This window comes from Dasypus novemcinctus, chromosome 4, assembly GCF_030445035.2.
Source record: "Dasypus novemcinctus isolate mDasNov1 chromosome 4, mDasNov1.1.hap2, whole genome shotgun sequence".
NCBI classification, from domain to species: Eukaryota; Metazoa; Chordata; class Mammalia; order Cingulata; family Dasypodidae; genus Dasypus; species Dasypus novemcinctus.
In genome coordinates, this window is record NC_080676.1 from 48,673,844 (window position 1) to 48,693,123 (window position 19,280).

The 19,280-nt window shown below is 35.9% G+C and overlaps 1 protein-coding gene across 4 annotated transcripts in view; it reads left to right on the forward strand.

The window, feature by feature from the left end:
- Window positions 1–4,541: 4,541 nt before the first annotated feature.
- Window positions 4,542–19,280, forward strand: part of NAALADL2 (N-acetylated alpha-linked acidic dipeptidase like 2) — a 1,069,483-nt gene continuing 1,054,744 nt past the window's right edge. The window contains exon 1 of one of the 4 annotated variants that reach the window (XM_071214620.1): window positions 4,542–4,770. In XM_071214620.1, the coding sequence (XP_071070721.1) occupies window positions 4,728–4,770 (43 nt within the window). In that variant the 5' untranslated portion in view covers window positions 4,542–4,727. Of the gene's footprint in view, window positions 4,771–9,017; window positions 9,333–19,280 lie in introns of those variants that run through there. The other 3 variants (XM_058295358.2, XM_058295357.2, XM_071214619.1) reach the window with 3 other exon arrangements.

The window sequence follows — 19,280 nt, forward strand, 5'->3', positions numbered from 1 at the left end:
TGTTTCATTCTTCTTTTATAGTGTGTGTTTTTGCCCTTCCTAGCTTACTTATCTGCCTTTTTCCAGGTGGGGCTCAAAAGTATGTAGCATCTAAGAGAATCAGACATTCCCATCCTAGAAATTTCACCCAACCAATGACTTCCAATCTCAGTGAAGCCTATTTAGAAAAATGTTTGATGAAATGCCCGAATCTAAAATCATATGGCTTATAGTGTCAGGTTGTAAACGTCATCATATTTTACACTGTTGACAGCTTTATGTTAATCAAGAAAGAAATTTAGGAAAAGTACGCTCAATTCAGGACATTTTGTGTGATATCAGCTCCTAACATTTAGAGATATTTGTCATATTTGAGGGGAATGGACTAGGGCTGGGAATTGGTATTAAGGGTACTATAGATAAACTAACCATCTTGCTACTTGCCTGACACATTTAAATCATATCTGATTTAAAACTTTTATAACACAGGGACTTAGGCCCTATTTTATAAATGAGGAAAGAAACAAATATTTTAAAGAACTTGAGTAGGTCTGGATGTGAACAAAGTAGGTCTACTTTGATCCAAAGTACATGAAATAAGAACCCCCAGAACATATACTTGCAAAGAGAAGACATCCTCCTAATTCTTGGTGTATTAGTCAGCCAAAGGGGTGCTGATACAAAATACCAGAAATCTGGTGGGCGTTATAAAGGGTATTTATTTGGGGTAGGAGCTTACAGATACCAGGCCATAAAGCATAAGTTACTTTCCTCACCAAAGTCTATATGGAGCAAGATTGCTGCTGACGTCTGCCAGGGTTTAGGCTTCCTGGGTTCCTACGTTCCTGGGGCTTGCTTTTCTCTGGTTTCAAGGTTCCTTTCTTCCTGGTGCTGGCTTCTCTTTCCTCTGGGTGCTGACTTCCTGGGTCTTAAGCCTCAAACTCTAACATCAGTAATCCCCAACTCTATTCTTCACCATGCCTTTTATCTGTGAGTCCCCACCCACCAAGTGGTGGGGACATAATGCCCTAATCATAATTCACTTATGCCCAGGTACAGATCAGATTGCAAACATAATCCAATATTTCTTTTTGGAATTAATCAATTATATCAAACTGCTACACTTGGTATTCAAAGATTCATCCTGGTGGCTGAGCATAGAATTTCCTTCCAATGCTTTGAATTTTGGCAAATTGCATCCAGTATCTCTGGAGCAAATGGTTTTGACCTCTGCTCTAAATAAGAGATTGCAGGATTATGGTCCTGACTGTTTTAATCCTTTTCCATCCAGTCCTTTCTCTGCATGGATATCTATGGCCATGTTCAAGTCACTTGTTCTCCTTGTGCCCAATGTTTCATTGGGAAGATAAGTACCAGGTATGTGCATAATAGACGTTATTCTGATATTTCACATAGCCAGGGACCCATGTTCCATAGCATGGGATTTCAACATTAGGAACTTTGAACAAGTACTTCACAACTTCCTTTAAATGCTCATACATGCCTTCCTTTGAAAATCAGAACTAAATAATAATAACCACTGTAATTACTGCTTGCAACAAGTCTCAACATGCAACATTGGTTTTCTCTCCACATGAAATAATTTCTAGGTAGAAGCCTCAAACTGAGTGACAGAGAAAAGACAGCAACTGTGACAGCCTCTTTAGCCCATTACCCTTTTGGAATTTCCTTTAGGAGTAGAATTTTGGAAATATAAATAAGTGATGTGGCTGGACTTGTTGCTTTCTATTATGTCATCTAAGTTGTTTAAATACATGCTCAGTAATTTTTACAGCAATGGCTCAGGATGCTTATAGAGGCCGCATTCATTCTCACAGATTCCCTCTCCATCTACTCCTTTTTGATAATCTTGATAATTTTTATAATTATGTCAGCCTCCTTATCACCATTCAGTGAAGCTGCTCTGGCTAATGCCACCAAGGCTTTTGTTTCTATGGCGTCCTTTTTTGGTAAATGAATGCAGTTACATTTTTTCTTCTTTTCATTTATTTTCCCTATCTTTGACTTTTTTTGGGAAATTTTTCATAAATGCCCTCATCTCCTGTATCCTTCTGGCTCTTAAAATTTTGCTCTTGCAGGTAAATCTGCCTACTTCACCCGTCAGCTTTCACTTTGAACCTTTGTTATTTTTCTCTCCTGGAATATTTTCCATCATCATCCTTGCTAATCCCTGCCCTTTTTTTCTTTAAGACCAGTCAATTCACACTCTCTGTTGGTAATGTTATCCATCTTTACAAAGCTAATTAAAGGCATAGTCTGTGCTAGGCACTATGCGAGGGGATGAACATAGAAAGGGATCCTGGCATAAAAGCTTGCCGGGACAGAAATACTTAATGTGAAAGGGGAACTTCAGAATTGATAAGGGACATCAGGAAACACACTGAAAAGACCTAAACCCAGAGAGCATTCAAGAATTCCTGCATGTAAACAGGCAAAGGGAAATGGGAGAGTGTGTACAGGACACTTCATTAGTATTAAAACTTGTTCAGTGTTTTATATAGAATATATAAACTTACTTTTTTTTAAAAGATTTATTTATTTATTTATTTCTCTCCCCCCCGCACTTGTCTGCTCTCTGTCCATTCGCTGTGTATTATTCTGTGACCACTTCTATCCTTATCAGCGGCACCGGGAATCTGTGTTTCTTTTTGTTGCGTCATCTTGTGTCAACTCTCCGTGTGTGTGGCGCCATTCCTGGGCAGGCTGCTCTTTCTTTTCGCGCTGGGCGGCTCTCCTCATGGGCGCACTCCTTGCGCGTGGGGCTCCCCTACGCGGGGGACACCCCTGCGTGGCACGGCTCTCCTTGTGCGCATCAGCGCTGCGCATGGGCCAGCTCCACACGGGTCAAGGAGGCCCGGGGTTTGAACAGTGGACCTCCCACGTGGTAGACGGACGCCCTAACCACTGGGCCAAGTCTGCTTCCCTATATATAAACTTTCTGGGAAGCTACAAAAAAACTTTAGAGGTTTCTGATGATTTATTTTAGTGTTCATATTTTTACATTTTTTCCTCTGCTCAAGGATAGGACTCCTCAATTCTATTTCCATTTTAACTTCCCACATGCCATAATTCAGCTGGGAGCTAATAGGTGCTTTATTCATAAGTGTTATTGACTAATTTCAGATGCCTGGGGCAGGTATGTTAATACATTTCCAAGTTTATCATAAAGAACGAGGATTGTTACGTCTGTTTTTCCTCTTAAGGGGAAGCAGGATATGATGATTATAGTGTTTTATTAGCAAACATTAAATTCCAGGTGACTTCTGGTAATGTATGTAGCATGGTATGTATCATAATATGTACTTTTACTAAGCAAAGGACTGTTCTATCCTGGAACAAACCATGACCTAGATTTTAAATCTGAACACCTGTCATTATGCTAGACTGGGCTTAGATATTAAATGATCCAGCTTTCTCTGACTTCCAGAGTAGTAGTAAAAGAGAAAACACTGAATTAACTCTGATGAAGATTTTTGCAAGTCATGTTGATTTTATTTTATAATACTTCTGAGAATAACTAGCTGTTTGCCATTTCTGTTATTTATATAACATGTAATCAGGATTTTTGTATTAATAAAGTAGCAAACACAGTATACTGATTTTTATTGTAGTCTTCCTATGGGAGAAAAGTATAACAAATAGCCTTAATTTTGTGATCCACTTCCCTACTTTCGCTTGCAAATGAATATTTAAAGATAAATCACCAATTTGTAGTTCATCTTCATAGAGATTCTTTTTGAGGCATAACAATTATCTAAGTTGATATTCACCCCTGTCCCACGAAAAAGGACATGAAACAGTGTTCTCCTTTTTACAAATAAGGACCTTGAGGGGTTCCAAGACGGTCATTTCTTTAAGGTCTCTCAGGTAATAAGGAGCACATCATAGGTCAGAAAAAGGTAGGCAGTGATGTCAGTGATCTAGTTGAGCATTTTTCCCATTCTGCCAGCCAGAGAAGAGGAGGGAGAGAAGGCAGAAGATGAAAGAGGAAAATTTAAGGGGAGGAGGAGAAGATATGAGAAGAGAAATTATCATTAAAGGAATGTTTACTATCTGCCCACTACAATGTTTAACACAGTCATCTTTATTACTTCCAATCTTCATAATAATCTTCTGAAATAGAGATTTCCATTTTACAGTTGAGTAAACTGAGTCTGAGAGAAGTTATATTCCTTCCTCATCTTCACTCAAGTAGTAAGCATTAGAGATACTCCAAAGTCTGCCTTTGAACCACTACACGAAACTGACTCTCAGCGGTTCCATATCTCTCTGTACAATAATGTTACATAAGATTTATTTTAAATTTTATTTTATATCTCTTAGAAAAACAGATCGGGTACACTAAAACCCAAACAAACAAACAAAACTCTGGCTTTGCACGGTGATGTGTTGGTCCTAGCGACTCTTTTTCTGGGAAAATGTAAATACTTTTCCTGCACTGAAGCGAAAGTAGGGCATTAAAAGTTTTTAACAAAATGAAACAAAGACACGTTTTGTGAAGCACACATTAATAGCTGTACATTGGATCAAAGGATGTGATCTCACTTCATAGTAAAACAGGTCCTGCAAGCCCAGGTAACTCAGGAAGCAGAATGGTAATTATTCACAGCAGAAAGCTGGTAGTATACTGTTACAATACCTCAGCGCAGAGTCAGAAGGTCACACAGCTTGCCGGGTAGCCGACACAACCTGAAACTGCTTGGCCCCCTTTAAAAAGAAATAATAAAATGGGAGAGAATGAAACAAGTTTACCTAACACAGCTTTGCAAGGTAAGTGCCAGCAACTTCCGAAATGTTTGCAATCAGAAATTTAAGCAGCGTCCATTATGTGTGCGCGCGCGCGTACAGGAGCGCTCCAGCACGGTTAAGGTGGCTTTGCAGGTGGAGAAAGAAATGAGCATTGTCGTTGGTTCAGAAGAAGTGTGTCGTCTCTTTTGTGTTTAAGAACTTGACCAAAACAGAAACAACGAACTTGGTGGAGAGTGGGGAAAGCCTTATCCTCACTACCCATTATAATGCTGGAGAAATGGTATGACTAAATTCCAATGCATTCTCCTATTGCACATTTTCCAATATTGATAGGATGTTGATTCTGCTTCTATCTGTGGGATTTTTACTTGTAATTAAGTTTTGCCACCTCTGGGGTTTACTGGCTGAGTGTACTGGTAATTAATATAACCATTTTTTTAAGGTAGAAAAACTGAGGCCCATTGGAGAGCTTATCAACTGGGGAGAGCCTTATTTTACCTTTCTTAATCAGATCCCTTTGTCCTTTGAAGGGTTTGACTTGTTGACATTGGCTTGACGAGTCTTCCATAGTTAAGCTTGTTGATAGAAACAGATACAAAGTTGCTCACACATTTCACTTTTCTTTTTTAATTATTATTATTTTTCTTTTTGAAGAAGCTTTCGATTACATATATGTTACATAAAAAACATAAGGGATTCCCATATGCCTCACCCCCCCACACACACATACTTTCCCACATCAACAACATCCCTCATTAGTGTGGTACATTTGTTACAATTGATGAACACATATTGAAGCATTGCTACTATGGATTACAGTTTACACTCTAGTCTACACTCTGTCCTACACAATTTTGTAGCTTTTGGCGAAATATACAATGGCCTGTATCCATCACTGCAGTGTCTTGTAGGGCAACTCCAATGTCCCGAAATTACTTTTCAGAGTAAGACAAGTTCTTTCCTTTAAAAAAAGAAAAGGAAATATGTGAGCCTATTTGTTGCCATGATTTCTGTCATTCTATTCTCATGAATTATTTACCAACTTTCTGTACAAATGATTTTTATCCTATTTTAAAAATCTCCTTGATAATGATATTAGTTGGTTTAATTATGTTCTTTTGAAGCTCCCACTAAAAAAATTCCCAAACCACAGTTTTCCATTAAGTGTGTATAATCAAACATAAAACTATATCCGAGAAATATAAGAGACTAACAATAAGATGATCACAGACATGTCAGGTCCTAGAAAGTATATTACCATTTTATAGAATTAAAATATCCTCCTCTTTACTTCTGTAATCATTTCTTTATTTAACCTTTTTATGAATCCCAGATTCTTATTTTAACTGCTGTATGTTTCCTGAAAAATGGATCTGAAATACTGTGTAAAAATGATTAGAGAGCATTTTAAGTTGAAAGATTTTTTAAAAATCATTCAGTGAATTTGAGTGAAGAAAAATGACAGAGCAAAAGGCTCATTTGGCATAATTATCTGAGAATAATTTATTTATATATGCTTTATAAAACGGCATTATGTATGTGATTAATAATTATCTTTATAATACTTTTCTTTGAAAAATTTTAAGTGAGAAATCTAGATTGTTAGAGTTGTTCATATAAGAATAGTTTTACTTTAAATACATAGGATTGTTAGGCACCCATCTGAATCACCTATCCCAGGCTGTGAGTACATAGCATGTGTTTGGGAATGGAAATTAGTGGAGGAGTTTTGAGACCTCTGCCCTCTCCTCTTACTCATACCCCTTTGAGACAGGATCATGAGTAATCTTTTTATTTTAGAATCCTACAATGTGTACAGATTTTTGGAATTTTGTTTTCTCCTGTGTTTTTAATGTATGTTTCCAGTAATATGTTCCTTTATGTAAAGGTAGCTTCCCCTTGTTCCTATCCATACATATATATATGAAAATGTGATAACTTTTAGAATTAGTGATCATTATATATCAGGAAAACATGCAGAAAATGCAAAAACAATAGTAAATAATTTGAATATCATGGTAGAATTTAGAGGGTGATATGCCTCGATCTGTAAACCTTCTGTAGTTGAGGAATAGTTGTGAGATCAATTCTGTTCCAGGGTATTTTATTTTGTAATCTGTGAAAAAAACTTTCAATAAGAAATATGTTGTTCTTTTCTGATGTTGACTCATTTGAAATGTATCCTCGGTAAGTCTACGAATAGTTCAGTTCCTCTTAGATAATTGAAATGCTTCTAAGATGTATATGCATTAAGATTTTTAGGTGAACCTAGTAATCAGCTGAGAGTTAATGAGAAAGAAGCTAATTTATTCGTTAATTTAAAATTATTTCTGGATTTTCTTCAATTTAAAGGAAAGCACTGTGGGGATAATTTGCAGATTTATTTGTATGTGTGAAGACAAGAGAAAGTGAATCAAGATATATCCCAAAGCCTTCATTTGTGGAATGTTCCCACATTATTTTGATTCTTTTTGCAATATGCCTGTCCTGTATCTGAAATTGAGTTTCAAAATTATCAAAGAAAATGGAGAAATCATTTTCCAATGTTATTTAATTTTGTTTTTGACATAACAACATTTATTAAAAAGATCCTGAAGTTCTTTGAAATTAGTACTAATTATTATAAGCTCTGCTTACAAATGAATGTTCTCTAGTAGAAATGATTATTTTCACATTCTATGTTTTGTATATTAAGTATATGAATAGTTTAAGTGTTTTTGGCTGTGATTTAAAAGACTGTAGATCAGGGGTTCTTAACAAGGTGTCCATGAACTTGAATTTAAATAGAAGAAAACATTATTCTTGTGGGGACGTGTTATAATGGTGTGATGTATTTATTAAATAATACACAGTATTGTGTGGACTTATTAAGGGGCCTTTGATTTTCACCTGACTGGCAGAGAGGTCCATGGGATTTATAAAATGAATAATTTAGAATATGATAGAATATTAAAGTATTTTTTTTCTGATTTTTGAAACTATCAAATAAAGGTGTATAAACAATATGGGAGAAGGAATAAGGTCAAGGACATTCTGAGCCCTGTTATTTCCTCAGGAAAGTTAACATGGTTCCTTGCATGGAAACTGCAAACTCACATGTACCACTGGGAAGGCCCTCTGTCAGATGTGTCACGTGGAATGGGTGGGGGTGTCAGCTCCCTTCCCAGCTACCTGGAATATGCCTTAGGCTCAGGTTTCTCCAGAGGCCCACCTTAGGCATATAACATATAAAGAGCATATATTTTCTACTTCTCCCAAGATTCCTGTTGACAGACAGGATAGGTTCTTGTCAGAATCATTAAAAAAAAAAAAAAAGGGGGAAGAATCTATTACAAACCAGTTGTGGTCCTCACTCATGAATCCCTTACCTCAGGAACCGTCTCCATAAGCTTTTACTTTTTCTATCTCTTCTTCTCCTTGGTGAAAGCCCAGGTCATCTACCGGCCTCTTAATAAACTAATTTACCTTCAGGATTATTTGAATAAAAAGAAGCTCTGGGTTCAAGGCCAGCAACAACCCTGTAAGAGGAGAGCTTCTGAATGGAGCTGCTCAACTTGCCGAAGTCACTTGGATTGTCTGCTGGACAGAGAGTTAGATGTTTTGGAGTAATCATAACCTTCTTTCCCTCAGTTCTTAGTTCTCTACATCTAGGAAAGTTAAGAAAGTTGACAAACCAGTTATCAGAAATCTGGTCTTCTCCCTAACTGCCCATAGCAGTTTATGGTGCACTCATATAATTGACTGGATCTTTACAGAGGAATTTAGCATTTTATTTTTTAGAGTCAGTTACTTTCCTATTTCAAAAGGAGTAAACAGACTTGGAAAAACTTTACATATTGACATCCTGTAGTTTCTATACCTGTGGTCCTGAAGACTATTATGGGACAGGTCTTCCACCCACGTTTGGATTTTCTAGTGACTACATCAAAGTTACCTTGGCTTTTAAGAAATTCACTTAAATTTCATCAGCTTCAGGAGAGGTAGGCTTGAAAGTCCATAGACATAAGCACTGAATGTTTCTCATGATAAAGTAATCAGTTTCAGAATTGATACTTATTTCATGTGGCCAGTAAAAGAAGCAATCTCAGCAGAAAGGCACCTTAGTGTCTGTGCTTCTAACTTGCAGCCCTAGGGCAGCAGTACTGTGTGCTCTGACCTGTTGTACTGGTTTGGTGTGAATGTTTACTTTCCGTGGTGGGAAAAATATCTCTGCATTCATCATGGTAAACTATGCCTTTGAGTGCTTTGAAATCATTCTAAAACCTCAAAAGGACTAACCAGTTTGTGGCTCTTCCTTTCCAGCCTGTAGAACTTTAACAGCGTTTTCAATTAAGGGAAGTACAAGGAGCTCTTGTTTAACCTGACAGTGCTCCAAGAGGAAGGCCTTCACAAGTCCTTAGTGATAGGTTCAAACAGTTGAAGACCTAGGGCATTTTGGAGTTGAAATTTAGATATTGAGATAAGAGAGCATTTTGGAGTTGAAATTTCCAGAGCTCTGCTAGAGAGGTCTCATAATTCTACAAAGAAAATCAAGCTGTTTGGTGAAGTAAAATTGCCAAGAATGTCAAGGCATGAAATCCCAGGTGAGTCTGACCTAAATGGGCTAGGCAAAGGCATGTTTGAAGACGGCTTGGGGACTTCTCCCAAGTACAGAACAGAGAATTCTTGGAGCAGACAAGTGAGATTGGGAGATGAATCTGAAGTAAAGTATAAGACATAGTTGATGAATCAACATGACTGAGGCAAAATGCTCTTCGTTTCTTGTCTTTCTAATTAGAATTAGGACTTTTACCCTAAAAATGAAAACAAGGAATGTACTTGAATGGAACATAAGATGAAAGTGGTTACAAGATCATTCTTAGTTAAAACCTGCTGTTGGGGGAAAAGCCAATTCTCAGACTCTGAATTTAGAGTTTGTTCCTGGGTGTTTAAATGATCTAAAAAGTACACTTTAATCCTCTTTTATTTAAATGATATTTTATAGCATTGGAATTGATTTAAAGGGAAACATTTTAAGTATTAATTAAAGTCGCTATAAAATCTTCATGAAGAAAAGGTGATACATATCTCCAGGATGATTTGATTGTTTAAACACTATTATTAATGATGCAGTTTAAAATTTTCCATATATTTAAAAGGTTGGATCTGTCTTTGAAAATGCTTCCTTTTTCTTAAAGACGTGAAACAAAGGATGCAGTAATAATCTGAAAGTTATATGTGTATAAACTCTATATACTTATTACAGTGTATGCCTTTTCTTTTAATTTTGGAAAGACTTTAAACAAATTCAGTTAATTGAATAAGATAGTGAGCCAACCTTCTTTGAATCCCAGTTTTAGGGTTTTTTTTTTTTTGGGGAGGAGGGGGATTAGTACCAAGAGTATATTTGACTCCTTACTGGAAACTATTACATAAGTAAAGGAAAAGCGGGTGACTGGCAGTATTGCAAAGAAAATGTGATTAGGATGAAAACACATAAAAAAGCGTAGAGCTCCAGTTGATCCCTTGAGAGTCTAACCTCTCTTCAGGAAAAGTATGTGTAAATAGTTTTATTTGACAGGCCTATTTCGTTGCTCAGTTGATAGATATGTTTAACCATCTCCACAGTTGGATACTTTGAAAGGTGCATTCATAAATGCCTTTAGTTATTTCTATTGAAAGGCAATTCACCTGTCTTCTTTAAACCCCTCATCAGTGTAATGTAGTTTCTGTATTGTACACTAAAAAAAATTAAGTGTGACTTAAAGGATATGTATGAAACCCTATTTATTAAAAAACCCCAGAAGAGAAATGCTTTGAAAAGTCAACTGCTGAATTTACTGTAAATTCATATCAACATACAAAAGGTATGCCTGTATACCTGCTAAATAACATAATCAATTGTGTGTGACTTCAGACCTTGAAGAAAGTTTCAAGAAGTGATTAAACTCTTAAAGTCCATTCCAACTCTGATTCCTCTGTTTTCCCAAAAGTGTGTTCCTTTGAAAAGAGTGCATGAAAAATGGGCAAGATTGAAGGATCACTGTGCTTTATTTTCTTTTTTGTGTGTGCAACTTTAATGCAATCATAGACAAGTCCCATCATCTCTTAAACTAAATCTTTTAGGATAAATCTTGAAAAATTTTTAATCACTACCAAATTTTTTGATGGCAAGTTTCACAGATCTAGAAAATATATTTTGCCACAAAAGGGGGATGTTGCTTCCTCTTTGGCCAATTGTTATAATCACAGACAGGTATATATGAATTTTTAGAGGTATTTAGGAATTTATAGAGAATTTCATAGAGGAGAATGATTGAAAATGGCTCTGGCAGGATCGATAAATTAGAATTTATGGCCAGAAGGAAGAAAGTCTTTCCTAGGACCAAGGCTGGCAGAGAAAAGGCACAGAAATTGTAATCTTCCAAGTACTTATTTTCCTCTCTCATTTGAAAACAAAAGTGTTTTACAAAAATTCTTACTTTGCAATAGGCTAAAAAAGTACACACATACACACATAAACAATCAATGAAAGAGAAAAGGATTTAAAACTGACATAGTAACAGTTAAAATTTGTATGAAGAATATGTCAGAACATCCCAAACAACTATCTAAAAGGCCATTAATTTTGTTCCAAGCTTCCCAGCAGCCAAAAGAAAGTAAGAACTAGGTTTTAAGATTTATGGTGCTCAAATGATATAAAAATATAGCAAGATGCATCAATCAAAAGGTGAATCAATCAAAAGAGATGCATAGGTGTGTTGATGAGGCATGGCGATAGAAATCAGAATAAGTTCTGTAGATGACAGGAGACAGTTATAACTAGAAGAGAAGGTTTTTATTAGCCAATACTGACAGGTAAAGTTAATAAGTTATAGAGATAAGGAAAATAGAATTATTTAGGTCAGAATGAATTTATGATCTGTCATCTGAGAATCTTGACATGGATGATTTTCTTTTGCGCTCCTTAAGCTGCTGCACTATCCTACCAGATATTTATCAGAAAAAATTTACCCCAGAAAGATTTCAAACTTAAACATTTGCAAATGAAAAGAAAGAAAAATAAAACAAAAGAATGATTAAGAAAAATGGATTTAAGTATGTACATGATTTAAATATTCACACTATTAAAACATTAGTATCTTAAAATAGGTTTTTTTGAGTATTAGGTTGCTACACTTATTTTGTAAGCATATGGTATTATCCAACTATCTCTCCCAGAGTTCCTACTGGATTTATGTAGGTGTTGTGCTTTCATTTTGAATAAATACAGGGTTTGATACAATCACTGTGGCAGATTTGACCAGTGGGAAGGCAAGAACGGAGAGTAATATAGGAGGTGGGGACAGAGAGTCAGAACAATGAAGATAACATTGACTTGATGATATTCATGTTGTATTATAAATCTGCCTGAAATGCTTTAATCAAGACCTTCAGATATAATGAGGTGATGATGTTGCTTTAAGTTTTATCTTTCCATGAAGGTAAATAAGAATTTGGGGGAAAAAATAAGAAAATAGAAATGTTTTCATTCTTGATTCTGATTTCTCATTTGGTTTTGGGATTCTATTTTATATTCTTTCCAGGCTACCCTTTGACCTATATGAATTTCTTTGGGGCATCTTTTTTCTAGATTAGAAAACCCATGGGAAGCGAATTTGGCTCAACTGATAGAGCATCCGCCTACCATATGGGAGGTTCAGGATTCAAACCCAGGGCCTCCTGACCCATGTGGTGAGCTGGCGCATGTTCAGTGTTGATGTGCACAAGGAGTGTCCTACCATGCAGGGGAGCCCCATACGCTGTAAGGATAGTCACCCTGCGAAAAAAGCACAGCCTGCCCAGGAGTGGTTCCACACACATGGAGAGCTGATGCAGCAAGATGATGCAACAAAAAGAGACACAGATTCCCAGTGCCACTGACAAGAATACAAGTGGACACAGAAGAACACACAATGAATGGACACAGAGAGCAGACAATGGGAGAGGGGAGGGGAAGGAGAGAGAAATAAAAATAAATAAATCTTTGGGGGAAAAAAAAGGAAACCCATAGTTTTGAGTCTGATAATCTTATGTGAATTTGCAACATAATCTGCAGGAACATTGGTATGGAGAAGAGAATGATCTAAAATGGAAGTCTTCATACAAAATTTGCATTTACCTAAGTTTTATAGTAAATGTTTTATATTCATTTTCAAATACTTGAAGGAGAAATAACTAATATACATTGCATACTAATTTAAGATAGGCATTTTCTAATCACATTTAAATCTCACAACAATTTTTGTCTGTTCTCTCTTCTTCCAACAAAGGCAACAAGCTGATCTCTTCCTTAAAACTTCTATGTACTCGTAGTTCTATCTGATCTTCCTACTGGTTGTTCCTTCTTGTTATTCAGTTGCCAGATTAAATATCATCTCAGTAAGTTCCTCTCTTGCTTCCGAAACCAAAGCAGTCAGTCTCTCTTAAAATCTGATTTCATTTTTCTTAGAATTTCAGCATTAGACCATTAGGCATTTTCCTTATTTTTGTATATTTGTTTATTGCCTATTTCCCTGTAATAAAATTATCTCTCTCTGAGATGCTGGCTTGTTTATTGCTGTTTCCCTAGTGCCTAGAACCGTAGCTAACACATATTAGGTTTTCAATAAGTATAAGTTTAATATGCTCTGATAAAAGAGACATAAAATGCACACTATTATCCCTTTGTGTCTATGCAATTTACATTTATTCTAACATGAAAATTAGTTGAGCATAAAGTAGCAGTCACTTAATATGGTAAGAAAAGAAAACAAAACGAAAAACCTTAAATGAAAAATATAAAAGCGACAAATAAAAGTAGTCTTAAAACTGAAAGATACCTTTTTCTGGAATAATAACAGTTGGCATAGGGTCTCTCTATTGTAGGAGATGGAGGAGTGTGCAGTGCATTGTTGTTCAAAATTAGAGACTTTGTTCCTCCTGATTTCCTCTAGTTCTGTTTTGCAGTGAGTTTGATTGGGTTTACCTAAGTGAGCTCTCACAGAATTCAAGTATGAAAAGGAAAGAGAACAAATGAAATTGGAGCAACAAAATTTAAAAGAAGACAAACTAATGACAGAATCAAGGGGCATGGTGTTTGTTGATTATGGTAGTCTAATTTGAAAGGGAGTATTTGAATATGATACTGTGGAACGGACTTTGATTGTTGCTTGTGCATCTAATAACTAGATAAATTTTGAGAGTTTACAGAAATTATTTCGATAGGAGAAGAAATATGAAGACTTTACATTTGAATATATTACATTTGAGAGATCTAAATAATAATCTCTGCAATTATGGTGGTTAAGTTTATCATGATAATGAGTGATACACATGGAGTAGGGTTTTCCCCTTTGTCGAATTCTCAGTTATTTGGAACATAGAGTCATATAATTGTGTTGATAGTTTTGCCAGACACTATGCAAAGTAGTTTTACATGCATTTAAAAAAATATATATTTTACTACAGAATTTGTGAATTTGAAAACAATTATGCACATGTATGGAATTACCATACCATACCATACCACCAACATACTACATTCTTGTCGAGCATTTGTTACAGATTATGAGATAATATCATCAGACCATTACCATTAACTATGGTCTATAGTGTACATTTGGCTTATTTTTTCCATACTCCCTTATTATTAGCATAGTACATCTTTGGCATTGGTGCAAGAATATTACAGTGTATCTGTTAACTATAGTTCATGGTTTACATTAATTATATTTTCCCATACTTCTCCACATTCTTACCACTTTGCAATATTGATGTACATTTGTTCTAGTTCATAGAAGAACATTCTTGTATTTGTACTATTAATCACAATTCTTATCCACATCTGGACTCACTATGCTATTCAGTCCTGAGAATACTCTCTAGATTTTTTGAATTGACGTTTACATCTTAAACCATGCTTTTCAGCTACAATCCCATTTATAAACCAGTTGCATTAGTTCTAGTCACTATAATATGTTAACATCAACTTTATCCATCTCCACACTTTTACAGTCAAGTTAATTAAAGCTTCTACATTCATTAAGCATCAGTAGCCTTTCTTAGTTTTCCTCATCTCCTAATAACCTGTACTCTAGGTTTAAATTGTATGCATTTATTCTTCATATTTAGTTCATGTTAGTGAGGCCATGCAATATTTGTCCTTTTGTATCTAGCTTATTGCATTTAGCATAATGTCTTCAAGATTCATCCATGTTATCATATGTTTCCCAATTTCATTTCTTCTTATGGCAGCATTGTATTCTATCCTATGTATATACCACATTTTATTTATCCATTCATCAGTTGATGGACACTGGAATACTTTCCATCTTATGGCAATTGTGAATAATGCCTCTATGAATATCTGTGTGCAAGTCTGTGTGTGTCTCAGTTTCAGTTCTTCTGGATATATTCCTAGATCATATGGCAGTTCTTTATTTAGCTTCCTGAGGAGCCTCTTCCACAGGGGCTGCACCATTTTACATTTTCACCAACAGTGAAGGAGTGTTCTTATTTCTGCACATCCTCTCCAGCACTTGTGGTTTTCTCTCTCTCTCTTTTTAAATAATTTCCATTCTATGTGGTATGAGATAATATCTCATCGTCCTTTTGATTTGCATTTCTCTTTGGCTAATGATATTGAACATTTGTATGTGCTTTTTGGCCATTTATATTTCCTCTTTGGAAAAGTGTCTATGTAAGTCTTTTGCCCATTTTTTAATTGGATTGATTGCTCTTTTATTGTTGTGTTATATGATCTTTTTATATAGAATGGAAATCAAGCCCTTATTAGATATGTGGTTTCTAAATATTTTCTCCCATTGAGTGGGCTGTCTTTTCATCTTCTTGACAAAGTCCTTTGAATCACAGAAGTGTTTAAGATTGAGCAGGTCCCATTTACCATGTTTTCTTTCATTGCTCATGCATTCAGTTTAAAGTTTAAGGATCTACCACCTACGACTAGATCTTGAAGATGTGTTCCTATATTTTCTTCTAAGGGTTTTATGATTCTAGCTTTTATATTTAGGTCTTTGATCTATTTTGAGTTAATTTTTGTGTAAGTTATTAGATAGGGATCCTCTTTCTTTCTTTTGGCTATGGTATTCAGTTCTCTAGCACCATTTGTTGAACAGACTATTCTGCCACAACTGGCTGAGTTTGACAATCTTCTCAAAAATTACCTGACTGTAGATGTGAGGATGTATTTTTGATGCATCAGTTCAGTTCCATTGGTCTATGTGTCTATCTTTATGTCAGTTACATGCTGTCTTTACCACTGTAGTTATGTAATATGTTTTAAAGTTCGGAAATGAGAATCCTCCAACTTCATTCTTCCTTTTTAAAATGGTTCTGGCTATTTGGGGCCTGATACTCTTCCAAATAACTTTGATAATTGTGTTTTCCATTTCTTTAAAAAATGCTGTTGGAATTTCTATCAGGATTGCAATGAATTTGTGTATCAATTTGGATAGAATTGACATTTTAACAATATTTAGTCTTGCAATCCATGAGCATGGAATGTTTTTCCATTTATTTAGGTAAAAAAAAAAATTAACAGTGCATTGCAGTTTTCTGCTTCCTTTCATTCATACCAGGGACTGAGTTAAAATGGTAGCTACTGGCCTCTTTCCAACTTAGACAATTTCAAACTTTAGCTGTGTTTAGGATTATACTTTAGCTAGCCCAATATACTAAGCAGTAGCTGAAGTTGGTGCCTGACAATCTCTTCCTCCCCCATTTTTGTGAAATGGAGCTTCCCACTCCAGCTGCCTAGGTAGCCTGCACAACCAATGGAGGATGGGCACTAGCATCCATGGCATGGAGTGCTCTGCTCGTGAATTTTAGCTGCAGATGGGCAGTCTCCTCCTTCCATTACTTCAAGGATGTAGCAAGATGCTCTTCTGGTTTCCTGGGCTCTCCAAAAAGAGATAGCTCTGAGTTATTACTAACTGTACTGTAGGACAAGCTGACTCTTGGAGCTCCTTACTCTGCAGCTATCTTGCCCCTCCCTCCAATTTACATTCATTTTATTGTTTAATTTTCAAAACACTGCAATTACTCCATTTTCATAAGCTTTGTAAAAGTCTTGAGGTGGATTGCCTTTAGAATTCTTGGAAAGAGAGATTGGAAAGGTAAACCAACAACAAACAATGGAAATCTTTTGTGCTTTCCTATGGTGGTGGATGGTTTTTAGGCTTTTGCAAAGGCAGATGGAGTTCATACTTTAGAAATGAAGAATAGATTGGGATAGGGAATTTTGGAAGGTAGAGTGATCAGTTAGGAAGTTTATATCTCAGCTCCAGCCTTTGCTAACTGTTAAATATTGGGCCAGTTCTTGGACCTCTGTACCTCAGTTCTCTTATCTGTAAAATAGTAACAATAGTATCTTCCTCATTGGGTGATTGTGAAGATTAAGTGAGGTAATACATGCCAAACACTTGGAATAGTCCCTGGAGTATAATATACACTCAAATGTTTGCCTCCACCACCACCACCATTATCATTATCTTAATCTTCAAATTTATCCTATCATCTTTTAGTGCTGGAGAGCTTAGTTTATATAATGATGGTGGAATTTGAGGAAAATGAATTTGAGAGTTACTTGAGATTAAAGTCGCATTTGCCTCTCTGTGAATGAGGAAGGAAGAAGAGGCTGTGAAAATTCCTAGGAATCTGGCTTGGGTGACAAAGAGAACAATATTGCTAGCTGAGATATTAGGGGATGTTGTATGGGGAATAGAATGTAAGGTGGGTAAGAGACATAGAATGATACTTTGAACTATAACTAGTAAATCTAGATGAAAATACCTAAGGCTTGAACTGACAAAATGAGGTTATAGACCTTGGGAGAGTGAGATGGGATGAAATTAAAGATTTGGAAGTTATTATGCCATAAATGGTGGATCACATTGTGAGTTGATATGCTTATGCAAAGAGAGTTGTTAATAAGAAGAAAAGAAGACTGACGATGGAGTATTAGAACACATGAACACATAAGGTGTGAGCAAATATATATAAAGTTGAGATGATATAATAAGATAGAGAGGAGATACAGATGACAGGACTTTTATGGCGATTAATGGTGGGAATTATTTCTATATAAAAGGGATGAACAAAACCAAATGACAGAAGAGACAAGTAGCTAGGATTTGGCAATTCAAGCCTGGAATTAAGATGAGACATAAAAAGAATACAACTTTAAGAATCATAAGCAAAGGGACTAAAGGGGAAGATACAATTACAGAGTCAAACAGTAAGGGGGCTTTAAAGAGTAGTCCAAAAATTTAACCTTGGGAAATTATCATAATTAGGAAGTGAGAGAAACAAGGGTGAGCAAAGGTAATAGTTAAACTGTATCAGTTCTATGAGGTAAATATGTTTGCCCATTTAACAAATAAGGAACATGAATTTTACTGAGAGAGAGAATGAAGATATTGGAAATAGCAGGAGTGTGTCTGAAGAAGATGAGGACTTGAATCATTGGGGTAACTTAAAAGAGTAAGCAGGGAGTAGATGTGGCTCAAGCAGCTGAGCACCCACCTGCCACATGGGAGGTCCTGGGTTTGGATCCTGGTGCCTCCTGAAAAAAACAACAAAAGCAAATTAAAAAAAAAAAAAACAACTCAGGGAAGCTGATTTGTCTCAGTAGTTGAGCTCTGGCTTCCCATATATGAAGTCTCAGGTTTGGTCCCTGGTACTGGCTACCTCAAAAAAAAAAAAGAAAAAGAACAGGCTTAAAGGAGAAACACAAACGTTATTGTAAGTCAAAAATCCTGAGTTAAAGAGAAGAGTGGGTAATGGAGCTCATGCCAAATGGACTGTATATTTGCAGTGAAGGATGAATTCATCCAGCCAAGAACTGGGGTGGAGCTGTGTGTAGGATGATAAATACTTGAAAGATAAGTAAAAAGATTGGCCAGCAGCAGCAGCAGTGAAGGTGGACAGGAGATAGTGAATGTGAGAAAGCAACAGGAAAAAAAATTGCAGGCTGATTTTTAAGCCAGTTTTCACAGGAACATGAGTTTGTGTGAGTGAGCAAGTTTGTGTGAGTGAGTTTGTGTGAGTGGTTGGCCTGTCTATGTATTTATCTAGAGATTGTTTTTCTAGAGTATTTAGGCAAATAGCTTCCTGATGTGCCCTCAACTTATAAGCCTCCTCTGATTAGTTACCTTCAGACTGCATGCCACTGGGCTAAAGTAGAAGTAGAAAAGAAATCATATATTTCATTATGAAATTATCTTGGTTTGGAAATAAACAATGGGATTTGCAGGCTTCATTTCTAATATGTTGTTATTGCAGTAGCCTATCATATATATGTATATACCACTGGCCATATAGCAGGCATGTGGTAACCTTATAAGACTTTGACTTGTTTTATAATAAGAAATGAAATAATAAGTATTGGATCAATGATTACTCTCTTAAAGTTTTCAAGACTTATGGCATCAGAGTTTCTATCAAAATGCTATTGTTATTAACATTAATAATCATGAGAACAAGTAATACCATTGAGCATTTACTAAATGCCA